The 22,311-nt window shown below is 36.2% G+C and overlaps 1 protein-coding gene across 8 annotated transcripts in view; it reads right to left on the bottom strand.

Annotated features, from left to right (window-relative positions):
- MON2 (MON2 homolog, regulator of endosome-to-Golgi trafficking) overlaps positions 1-22,311 on the bottom strand; it is a 137,135-nt gene that overhangs the window by 95,489 nt on the left and 19,335 nt on the right. For 6 of the 8 annotated variants that reach the window (XR_011650263.1, XR_011650265.1, XR_011650264.1 and 3 more), the window contains exon 2: positions 7,957-8,020. The exons of the other annotated variants lie outside the window; for them this stretch is intronic. Coding sequence is in view for 2 of the 6 variants with exons in the window: in XM_058308354.2 (XP_058164337.1) it covers positions 7,957-8,020 (64 nt within the window). In the remaining 4 variants the exon portion in view is untranslated. The remainder of the gene's footprint in view (positions 1-7,956; positions 8,021-22,311) is intronic. 8 annotated transcript variants of the gene reach the window in all.

Genomic DNA, 22,311 nt, shown 5'->3' with positions numbered 1-22,311 from the left:
AGGAACCAAAGATCTGCACTTTAAAGTTGCCTGTCTAAAACTTTCGGACAAATAAAAAAAAATATTCTATTTTCATAAAAGAAGAAACCATGTACTTTCAAAGTATAAGATGTCCATGACTTTAAGACACACCAGAAATACCACAAAGAAAGAAAATCAGTTTCAATTAAGCTATGACACAATGCTTTCTAAACACTGGGAATTTTCCTTATAATTTTACTCTCTGGGTCATCAAGAGCATTAGGGATGCCTTGCTTCTTGATTGTCTCTGGAATTTTCTTCTAAGCCCCTGACACCCATTCTGCACATATGATACTGATACTTTCTTAATTTTACCATAAAATGCTAACAAAAAGATTTTAGACAACTAGAGTGACATTTTAAAAAGCAACTTAACATGTGAAGGTATCAACAATGCATGCAACACAACCAATGTGATAATGATATGAACAGCTATAACCAAGTACATGCACATATTGGCAAAGACAACTACAACACTACTTGGACCATAGTGCTTCTAAGATACCATCAATTATAAGATGAGTATCAATTCCAGGGATGTCAAAATATGAAGAAACTGTGCATCTTAGAATCAATAAGGTGAATCATAGTATAATGCTGTATACATGTCAGTTACAGTTATTCAGAACTATCAAGCTGAAATAAAGTAATAAACATTATTTTTTTAAACTTTATTTTTGTGAGGTACAGGGGGTGGAAATTGAACCTGGAACCTCGTATGTAGGAAACCAGCATTCAACCACTGAGCCACCTGTGCTCCTGAGTTTGCTCTTTCACTTGTTTTTGCTTGTTGTTTGTTTGTTTGTTTAGGAGGCACTGGTAACCGAAAGTGGGACCTCCTGTGTGCTCAACTGCTTGAGTCACATCTGCTCCCCAAAACTTAATTTTATTGTAACAAAGTAATCAAACACCTATTCCTCTTTTCATTCTTTTTTCTTTTTCTTCCAGTTTTTATGAGAATATAATGGTCAAAAAGATGTTGCAATGTCATCTAGAATGATAAACAAAAGAATAAATTTTTTAGCTCTTCTTTGTTTTTATGAAGCATAGGCTGAAAAACAAAAACATATCCACCATACCTGGACCACAACTCAGTGAAAAAAATCTTTTCTTAAAAAAGATAGCAGTCCTCAGAGGCAGAAATTAATCTTTTTCTTCTAATGGAGCAATATCTTCTTTCTTCTCACATACAATAATTTTAGTGATATGTTATTTAAAGGTAGCTTTATATGAAAACCTTCCTATGGGTTGTTTTCAGAAATCACATGGGGGAAAAGTAACAGCTGTACATCAAAACACAGTCATCTTCTTTAATCATTTTATTATCATTCTAGGAAAAAAAAAAAAGATTGACTCTTGAGTCAAATCTATTTCAATTTTCCATTAAAATATCATAATAGCTTTTGAGGAGAAAAAAAGAAAAAGTTTATCTTCTACCTAAGTTCCTTAAAAAGCATAATTCTTTTAATAGGGTAACACTGTATACCTGACAAATAATGTATTCCAAATTATATAACAGTGACATGAGGCACTTTCACACACCTGAAAGAGGTCCAGCAGGTCCCTATATCCTAGAGATTTCCTTTCTCTTAGCAGTTGCATCGCATATTTATAATTTTTATCCTGGAAAAAAAATTAAAATAGGATACCCCACTATGAATCATATTAGCAGGGGCTAAATAAAAAATGTACTATGCTAAATTTTAGTAGTTACTAAGCAGCAAACTTTAATTCTTGTGGAAGAAATAAAATGAGATTTCGACATGATTTCTATGCTCAAACTGCTTAAAATCTAGTGGTGGGGAAACTTATTTATTTATTTTTTTTTTAAAGATTTATTTATTTATTTAATTTCCCCCCCTCCCCTGGTTGTCTGCTCTTGGTGTCCACCTGCTGCGTCTTGTTTCTTTGTCTGCTTTTTTGTTTCTTTGTCCGCTTCTGTTGTCGTCAGCGGCACAGGAAGTGTGGGTGGCGCCATTCCCGGGCAGGCTGCACTCTCCCTTCACGCTGGGCGGCTTTCCTCACGGGCGCACTCCTTGCGCGTAGGGGCTCCCCCACGCGGGGGACACCCTTGCGTGGCACGGCACTCCTTGCGCGCATCAGCACTGCGCATGGCCAGCTCCACACGGGTCAAGGAGGCCCGGGGTTTGAACCGCGGACCTCCCATATGGTAGACGGACGCCCCAACCACTGGGCCAAAGTCCGCTTCCCGAAACTTATTTTTAACATTAAAAAATATTTTTTAGTGGATTCAAAAGGTCTGGAAATACATTTAAATGATTCAAGAATATGAGGACAAATAAAAGTACAGGCATTTTCATATTAAAGTACATACTAGGAAATGGAAAAATTACTCAACAAATGGTGTTGGAACAACTGATTAATAATTTTGGGGGAAAATCTAAATCCTCACATAACCCCATACAGTATTCATTATGATTAATTTTAGGTTGTATATCTGTTACCAGAATAGAATGGTGTAACACAAAGAGTAAACCCCAATGTAAACTATGGATCACAGTTAATAATTAGAATAATAAAGTGTCATCAATTTTAACAAAGGTATCACACTAATGTAAAATGATAACAATAGGGAAAACGGGGGAGTGTCAATGGGAACTCTACTTTCTGTACTATTTTTCTATAACCTACAACTTCTCTAATATAAAAATTATTAAAATATTTTTTAAAAGCACATAGGAAATCAAACCACAGAAAAATGAGAAGAAAATAAAGATGAGTCTTTTTCAACTTTTTGGAAGGATACTGGCTTTTTAAGATTAGAGCAACAAAAGAATCAATAGAAAATTAGTTGGATTTTGTAAAAATGAAAAAGATCTAGATAAAAAATTAAAAGGTAAATGAGAAAATATATAAATATGATGGGAAATTAATATTTCCTATACAAACAACTCAATTTTATAAGGAAAACAAAAACACAAAGAACATAAAATGAAAAAATAAATAACAATGCATACAAAGAAATATATTCAACATCAAGAAATGTCAATTAAAATAAAAAGTCATTTGTTCAATTACCAAAAATATTTTTTTAAATTATAATCTTGGCAACAACGCATAATGATGATAAAGGTAAAAACTTTTAGAAAAGCAGTGTGGTAACATTCCAAGAACTTTAAACATGTTCACATCTATTAATGTAGTAATTTCATTTTTGGAAATCTACCTTGTACAAATAATTCTAAATACTAAAATGTGCTTAACATAAAAGAATGGATAAACTGCAATCCACTTGATGAAATATCATACAGCAATTTAAAAACTTTAAGTCATCAGAATACTCAGAATAAGAGGCAGTACACAAAATTAAAATTTTTAGAAGAAAAAAAAATCCCAGGAAAAAAGAATGAATGAGAACACGTACTGTACACAAACTATGTAATCATTGACCCAAAGGTCAACTTGTGATTCCTTGAACATGGCTTTAGTTACAGCCCCCATCTCTTCTAGCCTGGATTATAGGAATAACCTATTAACTCATCTCTGCCTCAGCGATGTTACATTGAAAGACATTCTCCACCCTCCTATCAGAATAAGTTACTTAAATATAAAAATATAGAGTGGGGTGTGGCTCAGTGGTTAAATGCCTGCTTCCCATGTAGGAGGTCCCAGGTTCAATCCCTAGTACCTCCTATAAAGAAATTAGAATAAAATGTGTTTTTAAAAAAATGAAAATAAAAACAAAAATATGGATGTGTCTCTTCCCTGCTTCAAAAGTCTTCGGTGGCTTTCCATCAAGTTGCTTGGTGTCACAAAATGCACCTTATGATCTTCCTGATACCTATGCCTCTTTCATACTTTTTGTCAAACAATACTTGAATAATGTACCCAAACACACCAACCTGTTTTATTTTATACCCCATGTATTTGTTTAGGTAGTCCCCTTTACTTTCTACTTCTATACCTTATTTAAAACCCTGGCTAACTCTTTTTCAGGCTTCAAGACTCAGCTTCTAATTTCCAGGCTGGATTAGGTGCCTTCCTTACACTCTCACAGCAACTGTTTATACCTCCATCTTGGCATTTACCACACAGTATTAAAATTCTCTGTATAAGGATGCGTCTCCTTCATTACTCTGTAATCCAGTTGGCATGAATTCAAGATCATAAAATTTATGTACTCAAATAATTTTAAAGCTTAAAATTAAAGAAAGGTAGAAAAACAACTAGAGCTAGCATGAAGAGACTTGTATCTTGGTGTAGTTCATTTACTAGCCTGCATTTAATGAGTGCTTACTATTTTCCATGTAATGTACTGAATACTGGGAATATAAGGAAGAAAAAGATGCTTACCCTGATCTCAGGGAGTTTATCAGTATATCAGAAAGGAAAGTTTCAGGCAATGGGAAATATATTTTGAGTTTTAAGATCTTCAGAAGGCATACAGAGAAGCAGGGAAACTGAACAGAATAAACAGCACAAACATATATTTCAAATATATTTCTTGTATTTCTATATAAATTGGAAATGAATTATATTACCTATCTTTATATCTTCCCCAGATATTCTCACATAATGATTTCCTTATTAAGAATGTTACATAATACAGTCTATAGATGTTGTAAAATATCAGTACATGTACAGATAAGAGAATTACTAAATAAACAGATAAATTACTTTTGTTTTGGAGGGGGTTTGTTTGTTTTTAAACAAAATTTCAGTATATTGTTTGGGGACTTTAAAATGTGACTAACCTTTAATAAAAAGCAAATGATTGGGGAGTGAATGAAGCTCAAGTGGTTGAGCACCTGCTTCCCATGTACAAGGTCCTGGGTTTAATCTCTTATATCTCCTTTTAAAAAAAGCAAATGATTGATAATCATGAAAGTAAGGGTATTAATTATGTCTGGATGTGAGCAAAGAGGATGCGAGTGTGGTGCATGTAGAATGCACGAAAGTTACTGATACTGTTTTATTTCTTATGAGTCAGTTACTGAACTGTTTTATAATTATTCATAAATTACCTTTTTAACATCAGGGAAAAAAATCCAAAGTATATTACTCATTGCTACTTAAATTAGATCCATTTTAGTAATAAGATCATGTCAATACAAAAAAGATGGGGGCAGGGAACTGTGTGAGAAAAAAAGAACAAAAATCATACATAATGATTATCTATATAAAAATTTTATATGTATACTGACAGTTGCTGAAAGCAGCCATAAGCAGATTAACTGTTATGGTTTTGGGTAGAAGTTAACCATAATTTCATCTATTTCCTTGTTACAAATATTTATACAAAAAGCAGATTCTGTTCATGTAAATTCTGTGTAACATAAGCCTTCATAATTTATAGTATACAGTAAGCTGGGATAATAAAAACAATTTGTAATATGAGGTAGTCAATTGTAAAATTAAGGAATTTGGCCTTATGAATGAAAAACTGTGTTGCTATCTTCAATCTGAAGTCTTATCTTTAAAGAAATGAGAAAGTTTAAAATAATCTGTATATTTGAATCACTGCTGACATTACCTGACATAGCACTTACTTATGTCAGCATTCATGACAGCAGTGAAAACAAAGAAAAATAAACATTAAAGGGGGAGGCTTAAAAGAGGGGAAGAATAAAACAAAGATGTAGTCTGCAATGTGAGTAATCTTTCCTTGCAAAATAAATGTAAGAACACAAAAGTGGCTAGAAATCTATGCTGAACATCATTTATCAGACTAATTGATCCTAATCAAGGGTTTTGACTTTTATAGCAACACTTTGTATTTTCTGAATATGTATGGGCACTTGAGAATTCTACATCCCATCTCATTTTGAAACTCAAATGTTTAATATCTTGGTATATTACCACACAAAAGTAGTAACCTATTGGCTCCTACAGTAATATAGAGAAGTAAATGTTTCTCAAGGAAAAAAAAATCATTTTTTTCCCTCAGTATTAACTGTATTCTGTTATGTTAGATACTATACACTGACTAACCAACAATTTCCTTGTTTTTACAGCCTTTGATGTTCAAGAGGACATGTCTATAAATCTGTAGGTATCAACTGATATAAATACTTGGTGAAAAAATGGCAGGAAGAAGTTGATCTTTATGTAGATGTTGATCTCAAGTTAACGGGTAAAATGAAATTTAAAATGTTGTATATGTTACAATAAAAATTTTAAAAAGAAGAATTAGCAGTCCTTCTATATATAAATTCAACTGAGTCAAAATTTTTCTTACTTGTCCTTAAGATTAAACTTATTAGACATTTTACTTGATATAGAACACTATAACAGACAGCGATCCTCTGAAGAAATCTATCTTTTACAATCACCCATCAACTACAGAGCCAATAAAAAATTCTATTATTGGACAATAATTAAGGACTTAACATGATACCAACATTGAGAGCAGCACAGAGAACATTTACAATGGTATTCTAATATGACTGGCTACAGTCATCAATTTTAAAATATTCAATCATAATTTATATTTACACTCTAAATTTCCTCAAAGCAGTTAATCCACTCAACATGCATCTGCCACAACCCACTTGTCCACCCTCCCCAACCCAAGCACACACACATTTGCCTTTCCCAATTATTTTTACCATCCTTCTTCAAGGGGCAAACAGAGCCTTAGCAATACTGTGAACAATGTTACAGATCTATTTGGTGTCTTCAGAGACTATTCAAAATCAGGTAAGAAGCTGTGACTAACAGATACAGGTTAGCACAGCTAACCTAGGGGCAAATTTCCAGCAAGGCTATCTAGCCTAACTGAAATCCACTCTCCACTCTCAACCCCACTCCTAAATTGCATCCCCTCAATTTTTTTTTTCATTTTGTAATACTCTTTGAAATTCTACCAGTTAAAGATTTATTGGTATCCTTTTATTTTTAAATGTAAAGAGGTTTATGAGAGTTAAAGAAGTTTTTTAGCAGTTAGGTTTTGTGGAAATTAATCTGGTAAGACAGCTTTTCTCCTATAACCAAATGGCTGAGATCAAAAGCATTACTGAAACTGGAAATGGAGACTGAAGGTCCAATGAAGTAAGCAAATGCTAAGTATGAAATAGGGAGTGAGTGACTAATTTGGAAACTGCAGTATTAGTGCCATGGCAGCACACTGAAGCAGAAAGAATATAGCCTCACAACAGTCTTGGATTTGAATCTGTGATGTTGGGATAGTAACTTAATCTTTGTACCTCAATTTCCCTACTATAAGAATAACAATATTTTTCCTCAAGGTTGTTTTATACGAGGTAGAGTCTAGGATAGTGGCACAAATGCCTCACATAAAACCGGTTCTCAAAAACAGTTTCTCTCTCTTTCATGTTCATTACTGGGGAAAGAACAGAAGGCATCAAAGAAGAGAAAGGAGTAGACTGAGCAGTGAAAGGTCTCAAAGAGAACCTCCTCAAAATCCCAACCTGAATTCCAACTTCTCCATCAAGAGAAGGCAAGAAAATACTTTTACTTTCATTTGTCCACCAACTTCCATTCTTTCTTTCTAACTATACTGCTTTAGTCCCAGGACTCAAACAGTACTACTAAATTTATAATATTACATTATGGAACTATTCATATTCTATTAAGATAAAATAGATCTTGAAAGGTGGACATGGAACCAATTTTCCATTCAAATCAACAAATATTAACTGAATGCCTTTTATGGGTAAGGTGTGTCCTCAGTGATTAGCAAAAGGTAGAGTAGGGTGCAAAGATGATTAAAAAGAAATCCTTGCCTTTAAGGAGTTAGTAGTTTTAAGTTTTCTGATTTCAGAGAATTCTATTACAGTCATCTCTGGGATACCCAATCAGTTCATAAGTTAAGGGCTTTTACCTTTTCTAAATCATTATGAATAACATATTAGGGCATAAGGAAGAAGATGCTCAGAAAACTGACAGCACTTTTTAAGATTCTATTTTTACTATTAATTTTTCACTTGTTGAATTTTTAATGCAAAATATTACCTGCCAAAATTTCGGTGTTTCGTGCAGCTATTGTTTTAACTTTTATTATTCCTGATTCAGCAGCCTGCAAGAATAAAAATAATTAGAACAAAAATCTTGTCTAGGGAAAAGAAATATGATAGATTAAAATCTCAAGCATAGAGTCAGTCAATATCCCTTTCTTATTTTCAAAACATCAGCTACTAAGCCTAGTAATGACATATATATTAAATGTAATCAACTATGATTAATTTCACAAATTATGCACTATCCCATGTTGCCTTCCTCCGTCTTAAGGCATATCTGGAATACCTCAAGCCCCACCAATTTAAATGTTAGGAAAATAAAAAATAATGAACAACAAAACAATGAAAAATGTAGTTTTTTTCCTCCCCACCTGGCACATTCCCTTCCCCCAACACACTCAAAAAATTTGCAAAACACTATAAGATCAAGTAAAACTGCTTTACATTAGAAGAGTTAGTTTTCTTTCTTTAGAATGGATAACCAAGAACTTTATTGCGTTTAGGTTATATGTATATTTAAACAAGTACTTCGGTTCTGATCATGTGTCTAAAATACTTCATCATAATTATATTTAGTGGCAGTACTTGGAAGTCATTTAGCTTTTTTCAAGATGCTGCAGAACTGTGCTGTACAATACTGGCTATATGTGGCTATTAAGTACTTGATATGCGGCTAGTCCAAACTGAGCTGTGCACTGAGTAAAATACATACTAGATTTTGAGGACCTAATAAGAAAAACAGTAGGTGGAATCTCTTGAATATTTATACTGACTATATGTTAAAATAATATTTTTAATATATTGGGTTAAATATATTATTAAAATTAATTCCCATTTCTTTTTTACTTTTTTGTGCAATTTAAAATTACATATACAGATTACATTTGTGGTCCACATTATATTTATATTGGAAAGTGCTGAAATACAAAATTGTTGTGTACTTCAACCATATAAACTCAAAACATCTTTACTGTCAAGAAACATGGCTATTTATTATTTATACCAGTCTCTATATCACCAATACATAAGTATTCATAAGAAATTATATGTCCAAGTTTTCCTATTAATTCGCTTGATACATACTTAGTTATCTCTTGCCACTTGCCAAGGGACAACCGGTTACAGGCTCTGAAGGTTTAAACATAATTATGGGAGCATACCAGTGTTATATGGTTATATAGTTTGAGGGTCAGTGGATGAATGCATAAATACAGAACAGATTCTAGGCTAAACCATGTGTAGTGGTTCTCTGTCATTTTAATTACTTCCAAGCATATAAAGTTCTCTCCCAGCCTCTGTTTGGAAAATTCCCAATGTTTTGGTTTAAGGTAGAGCCTGCCTTCCACTATTAAAATTGAAAATGCAAAAGTCTTGCTTTCTCACATTCTCTGGGCTGCCCAAGCAGATGCACTACCAGGGATTTTGAATATGACATCTAGTGGCACCCAGAAAAGGAGAGAAGAGGGAATTATATCTGATAGCAGCAATAGGGGAGGCAACATCCAGTTTTCAAGGCCAGTGGTAGACTAGAGTGGCCAGTGCAACCAACAGTGCAATCTGTGGCATCCCATCAATAGTCAGCAAAGATAGTAATAATGTTCTCACTGGCATGAGTTTTGCTGTGTTTCTAGCTGTTTAACCTTCCTGTACTTTTTCTAGGGCTGGTTTCCTCCAGCCTTTTATCAACTTTGTGAGCCATTCAATATTCTCAATAAATTTCATTTCTGTTTAAATCAGTTAGATCAGCTTTCACTGCTAGCAACTAAGAAGCTGATGAATACGCTAAAACTTACTTGTAAAACTTTAAGAAATGGAAATACCCCAAATTAATTAGCATGGGTACTAGCACATAAGCACAATCCAAAGCAAATAATTCAGGGGAAGATTATTAGTTTTCTTATTTGGGAAGGCAGTGCATATTAGAAACACAATATCTTTTTAAAAATCCTGATGCCCAGGTTTCAGTCTATTCCAATTAAATCAGAATGATTGCTGACAGAAACTAGGCATAAGTATTTTTTAAACTCTTCAGGTGCTACATCACTATTACAAGGTTGTAAGAATACAGCAATACATGGGAAAAATACAATTAATATAACTTATGGACTACAGTTAACAGCAATATTGTAATATTCCTGCATTAAAGTAAAAGAAGGTAATATATTAAAGCTAAGGATCAACAATAGGGGGGTATGGGACTTTTTCTTTTGGACTCATGAAAACGTTCACAGGTTTACTGGGCCAATGACTGCACAACTCTGTGATGAAAGCGAGAGCTACCAGGTGTACACTTTGGAGAGAATGTACAAGGCATGTGTAGCAGTTTGATAAGGTTCATGAATTTCAAAAATAGATATTGGATTATGTTTGTAAACTGGTCTGTATCTGGGCATGATTAAATTATGACCAGTGCTTTGACTGGGCCATGTCAGTAGGGTGTTGAGTCCCTGCCACTTGGTGGGTAGGGACTCACAGATAAAAGACATGGCAAAGGACAGAGTTGCAGTTTTGATGTTGGAGTTTTGAGCTGGAGCTCCAGGAAGTAAGCACACAGGAGTTTGGTTGTGAGGAAAGAGAAGGCCTGGGGAAGAGCTGCAGAGACCAGAGAATGCGCAGCTGAGCCCAGAGAGAGGCATGCCCTGAGAAGAAAGGAGCCCAGGAAGCCTGAACCCATGCAGATATTGGCAGCCATCTTGCTCCAACATAGGGCACTAGAGTGGTGAGGGAAGTAATTTATGCTTTATGGCCTGGTAACTGTAAGAGTCTATCCCAAATAAATACCTTTTATAAAAACCAATCAATTTCTGGTATTTTCCATCAGCACCCCTTTGGATGACTAATACAGTCTGGGAATGTATAACACAGTGAACCATGTGGCGGAAGATAGACTGTGGTTAACAGTACAAATATTAGAGTGCTATAACAAATGTACAATACTGACACATAGTGTTAATAATGAGGGGTGTATGGGAAAAAAATACCAAGTGTATGCTATGGACCATAGTTGGTAGTAATAGTACATTAATACTCTTTCATAATCTATAACAAATGTTTCACAACAATGTGGAAGGGTGTATAGGAATTCTGCAAATTATGCATGACTCTTTTGTAAGCTCTGAACTTTGCTAAAAAATAATAATAATTTAGACATTTGTCAGGCATAATAAAATAGAAATGAAAAATTATAGAAATCTAAAAAAAAAAACCTCTTCAGGTGATTACAATAATAAGCAGAGGCTATTGCAATAATTAAGCAAGAGATAATGGTAAGCTCAAGGTGGTAGTGACTGAAGTAGTAGTGACTGAGGTAGAAAGATTCTGGATATAGCATGAAGATGTAAAAACCATAGCAAATACACTACTATAAAATTATGCATACTCACACACCCCATCTAAAACTCGCTTGGTTAAACTTAGTGGGACAGTTGAAATTATCTGTGGTCACTGACATCTTTCATCAACATTTTCAAAGGTTTAACCCCTCTCCTCTTCACGATGGCCCTATATACTTTACATATATCCAATATTCAATATTTTATTTTGCCTCAATGTCAATGAAGATTGATCAAACTCAACTGTAATAAATATCAATGTAGTTTGGGCTGACTTTCTTTATTCTAGTCAGTCAAACCTTCTTAATAGTTGCCAAAAATCAGTCTTCTAGCTTGCTAGATGTGAAATGTCAGTAAAGGACTGCAAATATGCCAACACTACTTTCCTTTCCTTAGATAAATAAGAAATTATTCATGTATTTATATATATGTTTAACAAAATACTTTTACATACATACAAAATAAGGAATAGAAGCAGTTTCAAAGTAGATCCAAAGCCATATTTTTAAAATGTATATATAACCAATATTATCATTCTTAATTTCAAAGAATCCCCTGAAAGACTGTTTCCTTAGATATAATTAGACCTATCCCATAGTTCCTCAATATTTTACACAAAAGTTTCTATTGCCAAAATACTTAAAAATTATATCACCTTATTCCTTTTTTTTTTTTTTTAAGATTTATTTATTTCTCTCCCCTTCCCCTCCCACCCCGGTTGTCTGTTCTCTGTGTCTATTTTGCTGCGTCTTCGTCTTTGTCCGCTTCTGTTGTTATCAGCGGCACGGGAATCTGTGTTTCTTTTTGTTGCGTCATCTTGCTGTGTCAGTTCTCCGTGTGTGTGGCGCCATTCCTGGGCAGGCTGCACTTTCTTTCACGCTGGGCAGCTCTCCTTACAGGGTGCGCTCCTTGCGTGTGGGGCTCCCCTATGCAGGGGACACCCCTGCGTGGCACAGCACTCCTTGCGCGCATCAGCGCATGGGCCAGCTCCACACGGGTCAAGGAGGCCCGAGGTTTGAACTGCGGACCTCCCATGTGGTAGACGGGCGCCCTAACCACTGGGCCAAGTCCGCCGCCTATTATCATCTTATTCTTATAGGCACCCTGTGTTGTTGGAAAGTTTCAGTATCAATGTTTATTGAAAGTAATTGTGTATAGGGTCCTGCTAACCAGCTAACCACTGCATTATTACTTACTTCAGCATATGCAGGTAAAACCTACATCTTTAAGAGTGTCCTCTATGAACAGAGGTCTTCAGTCACCGGTCTCCTTCTATTTATCAAATATTGTCTGTTCAAGAAAAGTCTTTAACTTCTTGCTTTAAATAGTATCCCATAAGTTATCAATCACAGGAAAATATACACATTATGATTCTCTATCATTTAAAAATATTTTCTGCGAATTATAACATATTGTACCTTTCTATTAGAGTTCAAATTATGTGTTTTTCTTTAAAAGGAAAGAATACAAAAGGAAAGAAGATAATTCCTTTTGGGGGTACTTTTTTTTTTTTTAAGATTTGTTTATTTATTCCCCCCCCCCCCCCCTTTGTGGCTTGTTCCATTCTTTGCTGTCTCTCCTCTGTGTCTATTTGCTGTGCTTTTTTTTTTTTTCCTTTTTCTTTTTTTGAATCTGCTTGTCTCCCTTTGCTGCGTCATCTAGCTGTGCCAGCTCCCTGCGGCACATGGACCAGCCTGCCTTCATAAGGAGGCCCTGGCATGCAAACCCAGGGCCTCCCGTATGGTACATGGAAGCCCAACTAGTTGAGCCACAGCTGCTTCCAGGAACTTCTCTTTTTACTACCATATCAATGGTATTATAATCATTGACCATTAGAAACTTTCTTTTCCTTTCTAAAAGAAAGTAACTTTCCTGGCTACAAAGAAATACATATTCAATGCTAAAAACTTAAAGAGAACAAATGCATCAAAGAGGAAGAATCCCATCACTGAAGCACTTAATTTTTTCTTTTTACTGAATTATTCAGAGATGACAATGTCTCACTTCTTAATAGTTCAGTATAAAAATACGAAGAACATATAAAATTTGTTGCAGCAGGGAAACAGCTGCAGCAGGGAAATCACATATATGCCCTGTAAGGATATTGGCATGCAATGTATTTGATGTTAGACATTCACCAGCATCCTTTTACACAGATACTTGTTGCTCACCAAGACAATACTACTCAGAAGAACCAACACAACCTTTCTACTAATCTTGTATTTCTTTAACCTATTTTTAAAGACAAGAAATATGCCAAAAACAACAAGAACAAAAAAACATATCTTCATGTACAAGCTGTGATAGTTACCAGCAACCTTCTACTGTAAGGTCTATTTTACAGGAGGATATTCTTTTGCAAAGAGTAAATATAAATACATTTAACCAAGAAAATAGTCCATTATTTCTAGATTTTTAAGAACTTAAAAAAATAAGAGGAGATTATGGGAAGATGGCATCTAGTCAGGCAGACAAGGCTCAGCTCTCTCACAAAAACAAAGGAGAAAGAGCCAAAAACTGCCTGAGGGACCTGCTTCGGTGATCAGCAGAACAGTACACTGGTTCACAACTTCCAGGAGGATGAGGGACAGAGAGACCAAGAACCCAAAACAACAAACTGTGAGTTACCAAACATCCCCACTGTTGGGAAGAGCTCCCCTTCCTGGGCATATTAAGTGTGTGTATGGGGAGGGGGGTGTAAAATACCTGGATTTTTGCAGCTGACTGAGAAGGGAACAGACACCTTCCTCCTTGTTAGCCGTTAGAAGGGAAAAGGAAAGGGGAGTTGGGGTGGGGGGCCTTTTTTTCAGTGAATTTGGCCATGGAAGTCTGTTTTGAATCTTGGCTTCAGGCCAGACCAAAATGAAGGAAAAGAGAGAGATAAACCTCTGTGGAAAGGTGTGCCAAGGAGCACCATCTGCTGGCCTGTCTGGAAATTGCATGGACAAAAACTGCAATGGGTTCTCTCTGTTCTCTAACTTCAGGGAGAAAATAGGAGCCACATTAGGGAATCCTTGGCATAATTTTGATAACTTAAGCTGGCTATTTTAAAGACTTGGGATAAGTTGAACCAAATATCAAAGAACTGTGAAAATAATAATAATAGACAAGAGAGAGAAATTGGCTATCAGAGTAAATTTACCAACATATTCAGATGCCTAGACATCAGCAAAAAATTACAAGCCATACTGGGAAACAAGAACAAACCAAATATCCTGAAGAGATACAGGATTTAGGACAATTAATCAATGATAATCACACAACTCTTGTAAATCAATTTAAAGAACTGAAAGAAAATATGACTAAAGAGATAAAGGATATTAAGAAGACACTGGGTGAGCATAAAGAACAGTTTGAAAGTCTGCAAAGTAAACTAACAGACCATATGGGAATGAAAGACCCAATGGATGAGATTAAAAATACATTAGAGGCACATAAGGGCAGATTTGAATTGCCTGAAGACAGAATTAGTGATTTCAAAGACACAACATCTGAACTGGAAAAGACAGGAGAAGAGAAAGAGAAGAGAATGGGAAAAAAATGGAACAGGGTCTCAGGGAATTAAATAATAAGAAACTCAAAATCATAAGCATTATCGGTGTCCCAAAAGGAGAAAAGAATGGAAAAAGAACAGAAAGAATATTTGAGGAAATAGTGACTGAAAACTTCCTTACCCTTATGAAAGACATAAATATCAATATTGAAGGACAACACACCCCAAAGAGAATAAATCCAAATAGACCTACCCTGAGATACCTACTATTCAGAAGACAAATATCAAGAGATTCAGAGAAGAATTTGAAAGCAGCAAAAGCAAAGCAAAGCAAAACAAAGGACCCTCAATAATATTAAGTACTGACTTTTCATTAGAAACCCTGGAGGATAAAAAAAAAGTGGTATGATGTATTTAAGGTACTGAAAGAGAAAAACTGCCAGCCAAGAATTCTGTATCTGACAAAGCTGTCCTTCAAAAATGAAGGGGAGTTCAAAGTCTTCACAGACAAACAAAAACTCATAGAAGACGTTACCAAAAGACCAGAATTACAAGAGATGTTAAAGGGACTGATGCAGCCTGAAAGGAAAAAACGGTGAGACTTGGAGAAGAGTGTAGAAAGGAAGATTATTAGAAAGGGCAAATTAATGGGTTAAATGACAAACGATAGTACGATATGACAACAAAAAGACAAAATCAAAATGGATGAAGTAATGCCTTCACAATAACAACACTGAATATTAATGGCTTGAATCCTCCAATCAAAAGACATAGACTGACAGAATGGATTAAAAAACATAAGCCACCTATATGCTGTCTACAAGAGACTCACCTCAGACATAAGGACACAACCAGGTTAAAAGTGAAAGGCTGGAAAAAGATATTCCATGCAAATAGTAACCAAAAAGGAGCAGGAATAGCGATATTAATATCAGGCAAAATAGATTTTAAATGCAAAACTGTTATAAGGGATGAAGATCATTATATATTAATAAAAGGGGCAATTAAACAAGAAGAAATAACTATACTAAATATTTATTCACCTAACCTCAGTGCCCCAAGATATATAAGGCGCACACTGGCAAAGTTGAAAGAAGAAATAGATGTCTCTACAGTAAGAGTTGGAGACTTCAATACACCACTCTCAGTATTGAATAGCACATCCGGACAGAGGAAAATAAAGAAACAGAAAGCTAAAATAATATGATAAATCAACTAGACCTAACAGACATCTATAGAGCATTGTACCCCAAAACAGTAGGACATGCATTCTTTTGAAGTGCCCTTCTCCAGTATAGACCATATGTTGGATCACAAGACAAGTCTCAATAAATTTTAAAAGATTGGAATTATATAAAACACATTCTCTGATCATAACAAAATGAAACTAGAAATCAATATGAATAGAAAAAGGGAAACTTCATAAATATATGGAGATTAAACAACACACTCTTAAATAATTAGTGGGTCAAAGAAGAAATTGAAGGAGAATTCAGCAAATATCTTGATAATGAAAATGAGAACACAACGTATCAATACCTATGTGACACCACAAAGGCAGTCCTGAGAGGGAAGAAATTTATAGCCCTCAAGCTTATATTGAAAAAGAAGAGCTGGGAAGCAGATGTGGCTCAACTGATAGAGCATCTGCCTACCATATAGGAGGCCCTGGGTTTGAACCCTGGCCCGTGTGGTGAGCTGGCCCATGCACAGTGCTGCTGCGCGCAAGGAGTGCCATCCCATGCAGAGGTGTCCCCCGTGTAGGGGAGCCCCATGCACAAGGAGAGCTGCCCCACAGAAAAAAGCGCAGCCTTTCCAGGAGTGGCGCCACACACACGGAGAGCTGACGCAGCAAGATGATGCAAGAAAAAGAGAAACAGATTCCTGGTGCCACGAGAATGCAAGCAGACACAGAACACACAGCAAATGGACATAAGAGAGCAGACATTGGGATGGGAGGTAAGGGGAGAGAAATAAACAAACAAATCTTTTAAAAATACATTACTTGAAAGAATATTAAAAAAAAAAAAAAAAGAAGAGCTAAAACTGAAGACCTAATTGCACACCTGCAGGAACTAGAAAAAGAACAGCAAACTAATCCCGAATCAAGCTGAAGGAAAGAAATAGTAAAGATCAGAGCAGAAATAAATGAAATAGAGAAGAAAAAGAAAAAACAATAGAATCAACAAAACCAAAAGTTGGTACTTTGAGAAGATCAACAAACCCATAGATAGACTGACAAAGAAAAAAAGCGAGAAGAAACAAATAAAATCAGACAAGACAGGGGGGGCATTACCAGTGACCCCACAGAGATTAGAGAGAATGGGAGGTCCTGGGATCGGGTGCCAGTGCCTCCTAAAGAAGACAAGGATATGCCCCACCCACAGCAATGAGCTTCATGCTGCACCAGCACGAGCTAGATACCTAAACAAGCATATGCCACAAACCAGCAGATATTGCAGTCCTCAGGGAACAGATGTAGCTCAGGCCAGTTGGCCACTTGCCTCCCATATGGGAGGTCCCAGGTTCAATTCCCGGTGCCTCCTGGAGAAGGCGAGCAAAAAAGGAGTGGACTGACAAAAGAACCATCAATGGGAGGGAAGGATTAAAAAAAGAAACAAAAAATAACCTCCCAAAAATGAAAAGGCCAGGACCACTTAGGTTCACAATCTCGATCAAGCTTTTCCAAAGAACTGAATAGGAAAGAATGCTATCAAACTTATTCTATGAAGCCAACATCATTCTAATACCAAAACCAGATAAAGACACTATGAAAAGAAAAAATTACAAACCAATATCTCCAGCGAGTATATATGCAAAAATTCTCAACAAAATAATTGCAAACAAAATCCAAAAGCACATTAAAAGAATTATACACCACAACAAAGTGGGTTTTACCCCCAGGTATGCAAAGGTGGTTCAACACAAGACAATCAATTAGCATAATAAAACACATTGATAAACAGAAGAAGAAAATCACATGATTCTCTGGACAAATGCAGAAAAGGAATTTGATAAAACACAGCACCCTTTCTTAATAAAAACAATCCAAATGATAGGAATAGAAGGAAGCTTTCTCAATATGGTAAAATGTATATAAGAAAAACCTACAGCTAGCATGGTACTCAATGGTGAAAAACTGAAAGCTTTCCTGCTGAGATCAGGAGACAAGGATGCCCATTATCACCATTCTTATTCAATATTGTGCTAGAAGTTCTAGCTAGAGTGATTAGGCTAGACAGATAAATAAAAGGCACCCTAAGAGGAAAGAAAGCAGTAAAGCTTTCACTATTCACCAATGACATGATCCTATATCTAGAAAATCCTGAAAAATCAACAACAAAGCCACTAGAATTAACAGACAAGTTCAGCAAAGTGGGGGATACAAGATTAATACACAAAAATCAATAGCACAGGGAAGTGGATGTGGGCTCTGTCTACCATATAGGAGGTCCAGAGTTCCATACCCAGCGCCTCCTGGTGAACGCAAGCTAGCCTGCACAACGAGCTGGCCCGTGCTGAATGCTGGCCCATGCAGAGTGCTCGCCTATGCGGAGTGCTGGCCTATGCAGAGTGCTGCCCTGCGTGGGAGTGCCGGCCTCTGCTGGAGTGCCACCCCACACAAGAGTGCCGGCCAATGTGGAGAGCTGATGCAGCAAGATGATGCAACAAAAAGAGACACAGGACAAACAGATGTGGCTCAATGACAGAGCTTCTACCTACCATATGGGAGGTCCTGGGTTCAATCCCTGGGGCCTCCTGGTGAAAAAGAAGAGAAAGCATGCCTGCACAACGAGCCAGTACCTGTGCAAGTGCCTGCATGGTGAGCCAATGCCCACGCACGTGAGTCACGCAGCAAGATGATGATGCATCAAGAGAGAGACAAGGGGAGAGTAAAGGTGAAGTGCAGCAGAAACCAGGAACTGGGGAGGCGCAATTGACAGAGAACCTCTCTCCACATCAGGGGACTCCAGGATCAAATCTCAGTGAATCCTAGAAGAGAGAAAATGAGAAGAGAAGACAACACAGACAGCAAAAACAGCATGGCAGAGGAGGGGAAGGGGGAAAAATAAATAAATCTTTAAAAAAAAACCAGAGACACAGAAGGAGAGACAATAAGAGGCTTAGTAGACCAGGCAGCTGAGGTGGTGCAAGAGAATAACTGCCTCTCTCCCACTCCAGAAGGTCCCAGGATTTGTTCCCGGAGCCACCTAATGAGAACACAAGCAGACACAGAAGAACACACAGCCAATGGACACAGAGAGCAGACAGTGGAGGGAGGGAGGAGAAATTAAAAAAATGTTTTAAGAAAATAGCATTTTTCTATACACTACTGATGTGCATTCTGCAGAGGAAATCAGAAAAAAAATTCCATTTATAATAGTAACTAAAACAGTCAAATATATAGGAATAAGTTGAACCAAGGACATAAAGGACATGTATTCAGAAAACTACAAAACATTGTTAAAAGAAACTGAAGAAGACTTAAATGGAAGGACATTCTATGCTCATGGATTGCAAGACTAAATATCATTAAGATGTCAATTCTGCCCAAAGTAATTTACAGATTCAATGCAATCTCAATAAAAATCCCAACAGTCTTTTTTGCAGAAATCAAAAAACCAATAATCAAATTCATGTGGACGGGCAGAGGGTCCCAAATAGCCAAAAATGTCTTTAAAAAGAAGAACAAAGTTGGAGGACTCTCACTTCCTGACTTTAAAGAATATTACTTAGTTACAGTGGTAAAATCAGCATGGTACTGGCATACAGACAGACTGACCAATGGAACCAAACTGAGAACTCAGAAATTGACCCTCACACAAAAATTACACAAATGATTTTTGACGAGGCTGTTAAGCCCACCCAGCTAGGCCAGAACAGTCTATTCAACAGATGGTACTGGGAGAACTAGATAGCCATATCCAAAAGAAAGAAAGACCCCTATCTCACACCTTATACAAAAATTAACTCAAAATGGATCAAAGACCTAAATATAAGAGTGATAACTATAAAACTCCTAGAAGAAAATGTAGGAAAACATCCTCAAGATCTTGTGGTGGGAAGCATTTTCTTAAACTTTACAGCCAAAGCACAAACAACAAAAGAAAATGTTGGGACTTCCTCAAAACTTAACACTTTTGCACCTCAAAGGACTTTGTCAAAAGGGTGAAGAGGTAGCCAACTCATGGGAGAAAATATTTGGCAACCACATACCTGATAAGGGTTTAAAATCCATGAGATCATACAACTCAACAATAAAAAGACAAACTATTTGATTAAGAAATGGGTAAAAGAATTGGAAAGACAACTGTCCAAAGATGAAATACAAATGGCAAAGCAACACATGAAAAAATGTTCAACATCTCTAGCAATTAGGGAAATACAACCCAAAACTACAATGAGACTGGCCATAAAAAGTGAGAAAACTTTAAATGTTGGAGAGAATGTGAAGAAATAGAAACACTTATTCACTGTTGGTAGAAATATAGAATGGTACAGCCAATGTGGAATACTGTTTGGCAGTTCCTTAGAAGATGAATACAGACTTGATATAGGACCTGGCAATACCACTGCTAGGTATATACCCAGAGGTACCGAGAGCAGTGACACGAATAGACATTCACACACCGATGGTCACAGCAGCATTATTCATGATAGCCAAAAGCTGTAAACAACCCAAGTATCCAACAAATGATGAATGGATAAACAAATTGTGGAGAATACACACAGTGGAATATTATGCAGCAGAGAGAAGAAATGAAGTCATGAAACAAATGACAACTTGAATGAACCTGGAGAACATTATGTTGCATGAAGCAAGCCAGACACATAAGGACAAATACTGTATGACTGCCCTATTTTGAACTAAACATATGCCATGAAATATAAATACATTATGTGAAATATGAATATGGATAGAATCACATATATGAGACCTATTTTTTTTTAAGCTGAGCGAATGTAGGTTAATACTACAAAATGTTAATATCACAGAGAGGAGGAGGCTCAAGCAATCTTCCACATGGGAGGTCCCAGATTCAGTTCCCAGTGCCTCCTAGAAAGATGAGCAGATACAGAGAGCACACAGCAAATGGACAGAGAGAGCAGACAGCAAGCACAAACAAGGTGGGGGGGGAAATAAATTTTTAAAAAATTTTAATATCAGACCAAAAAAACCACATTACACTAAGTGAAGGAGACCAGGCACAGAGTACTACATACTGTATGATTTCATTTATATAAAATATAAATATAAATCAATTTATAAAGATGAAATTAGATTAGTGGTTATATAGGGCTGAGGAAGTAATGCTTAAGGTGCATGGAATCTTTCTTTTTGGAGTAATAAAATTGTTCTAAAATTTTTGAGATGATGAATGTACAACATTGTAATTATTAATAAAAGCCACTGATTATACACTTTGGATAGATCTTATGGTATGTGAATATATCTCAATAAAACTACTTAATAAACAAATAAAGGGACGTGGATATGGCTCAAGCAACTGGGCTCCCATCTACCATAGAGGTGGTCCAGGGTTTGATGCCCAGGACCTCCTGGGTGAAGGCATGCTGGCCTGTGTGGCAAGCTGGCCCACACGCTGCTGGCCTGCACGGAGTACTGCCCCGTGCAGAAGTGCTGGCCCATCCAGAGAGCTAGCACAGCAAGATGACACAGCAGAGGAGAGACAATAAGAGACGCAGCACACCAGGGAGCTGGGATGGTACAAGAGAATGACTGCCTCTCCCCCATTCCAGAAGATCCCAGGATTGGTTCCCAGAGCTGCCTAATGAGAATACAAGCAGACACAGAAGAACACACAGCAAATGGACACAGAGAACAGACAATGAAGGAAGGGGGGAGAAACAAAAAACAAATCTTAAAAAAAAACACAAATAAATAGTTGTGCAAGAATAGCCAGAAATAGCAGCAATGTACAGCAGGAGAAACAGATTGAGAGATGAGGAATTTTGTTTTTTATTATTATTGAAATAACGAAAATGCAAGGATTGAAGTGATGAACGCACAACTATGTGATTATACCAAATACAACAGATTGTACATTTTGGATGAATTGTATATTTTATTAATACATAGCAATAAAATTGATTTGTTTAAAAAACAAGAACTTATTAATATCTTAAAATTTTTCAGTGAATGCTCAAAAATCAGCTAACGGACAACATTAGCTTAAGTGTTAGCTAATGGTCTATGAACACAAAAAAGGCACACTAGAAGTGTGACCTTATTTTGTAACATCTTTTCACTACTCATTTGATAAATTATTTATTCATAAAAAAGAAGAGCTATTTTTTTTGTTTTTCCTTATGTGGAATTACACTTAGGTTAAAATTAGCACAGTGTTCAATAGATCTGAATGTATCTCTAAGGTTAAAATCACCATTATTATTCCATCAGCTTCACAGCTAAATTGAGGTTTAACTTTTAAAACCATTCCTGAGGAAGCGGATGTAGTTCAAACAATTGAGTGCACGCCTCCCAGGTCCTAGGTTCAGTTTC

This window comes from Dasypus novemcinctus, chromosome 12 (genome assembly GCF_030445035.2).
Source record: "Dasypus novemcinctus isolate mDasNov1 chromosome 12, mDasNov1.1.hap2, whole genome shotgun sequence".
Taxonomy (NCBI): domain Eukaryota; kingdom Metazoa; phylum Chordata; class Mammalia; order Cingulata; family Dasypodidae; genus Dasypus; species Dasypus novemcinctus.
This window is presented reverse-complemented; position numbering and strand designations above follow the sequence as displayed.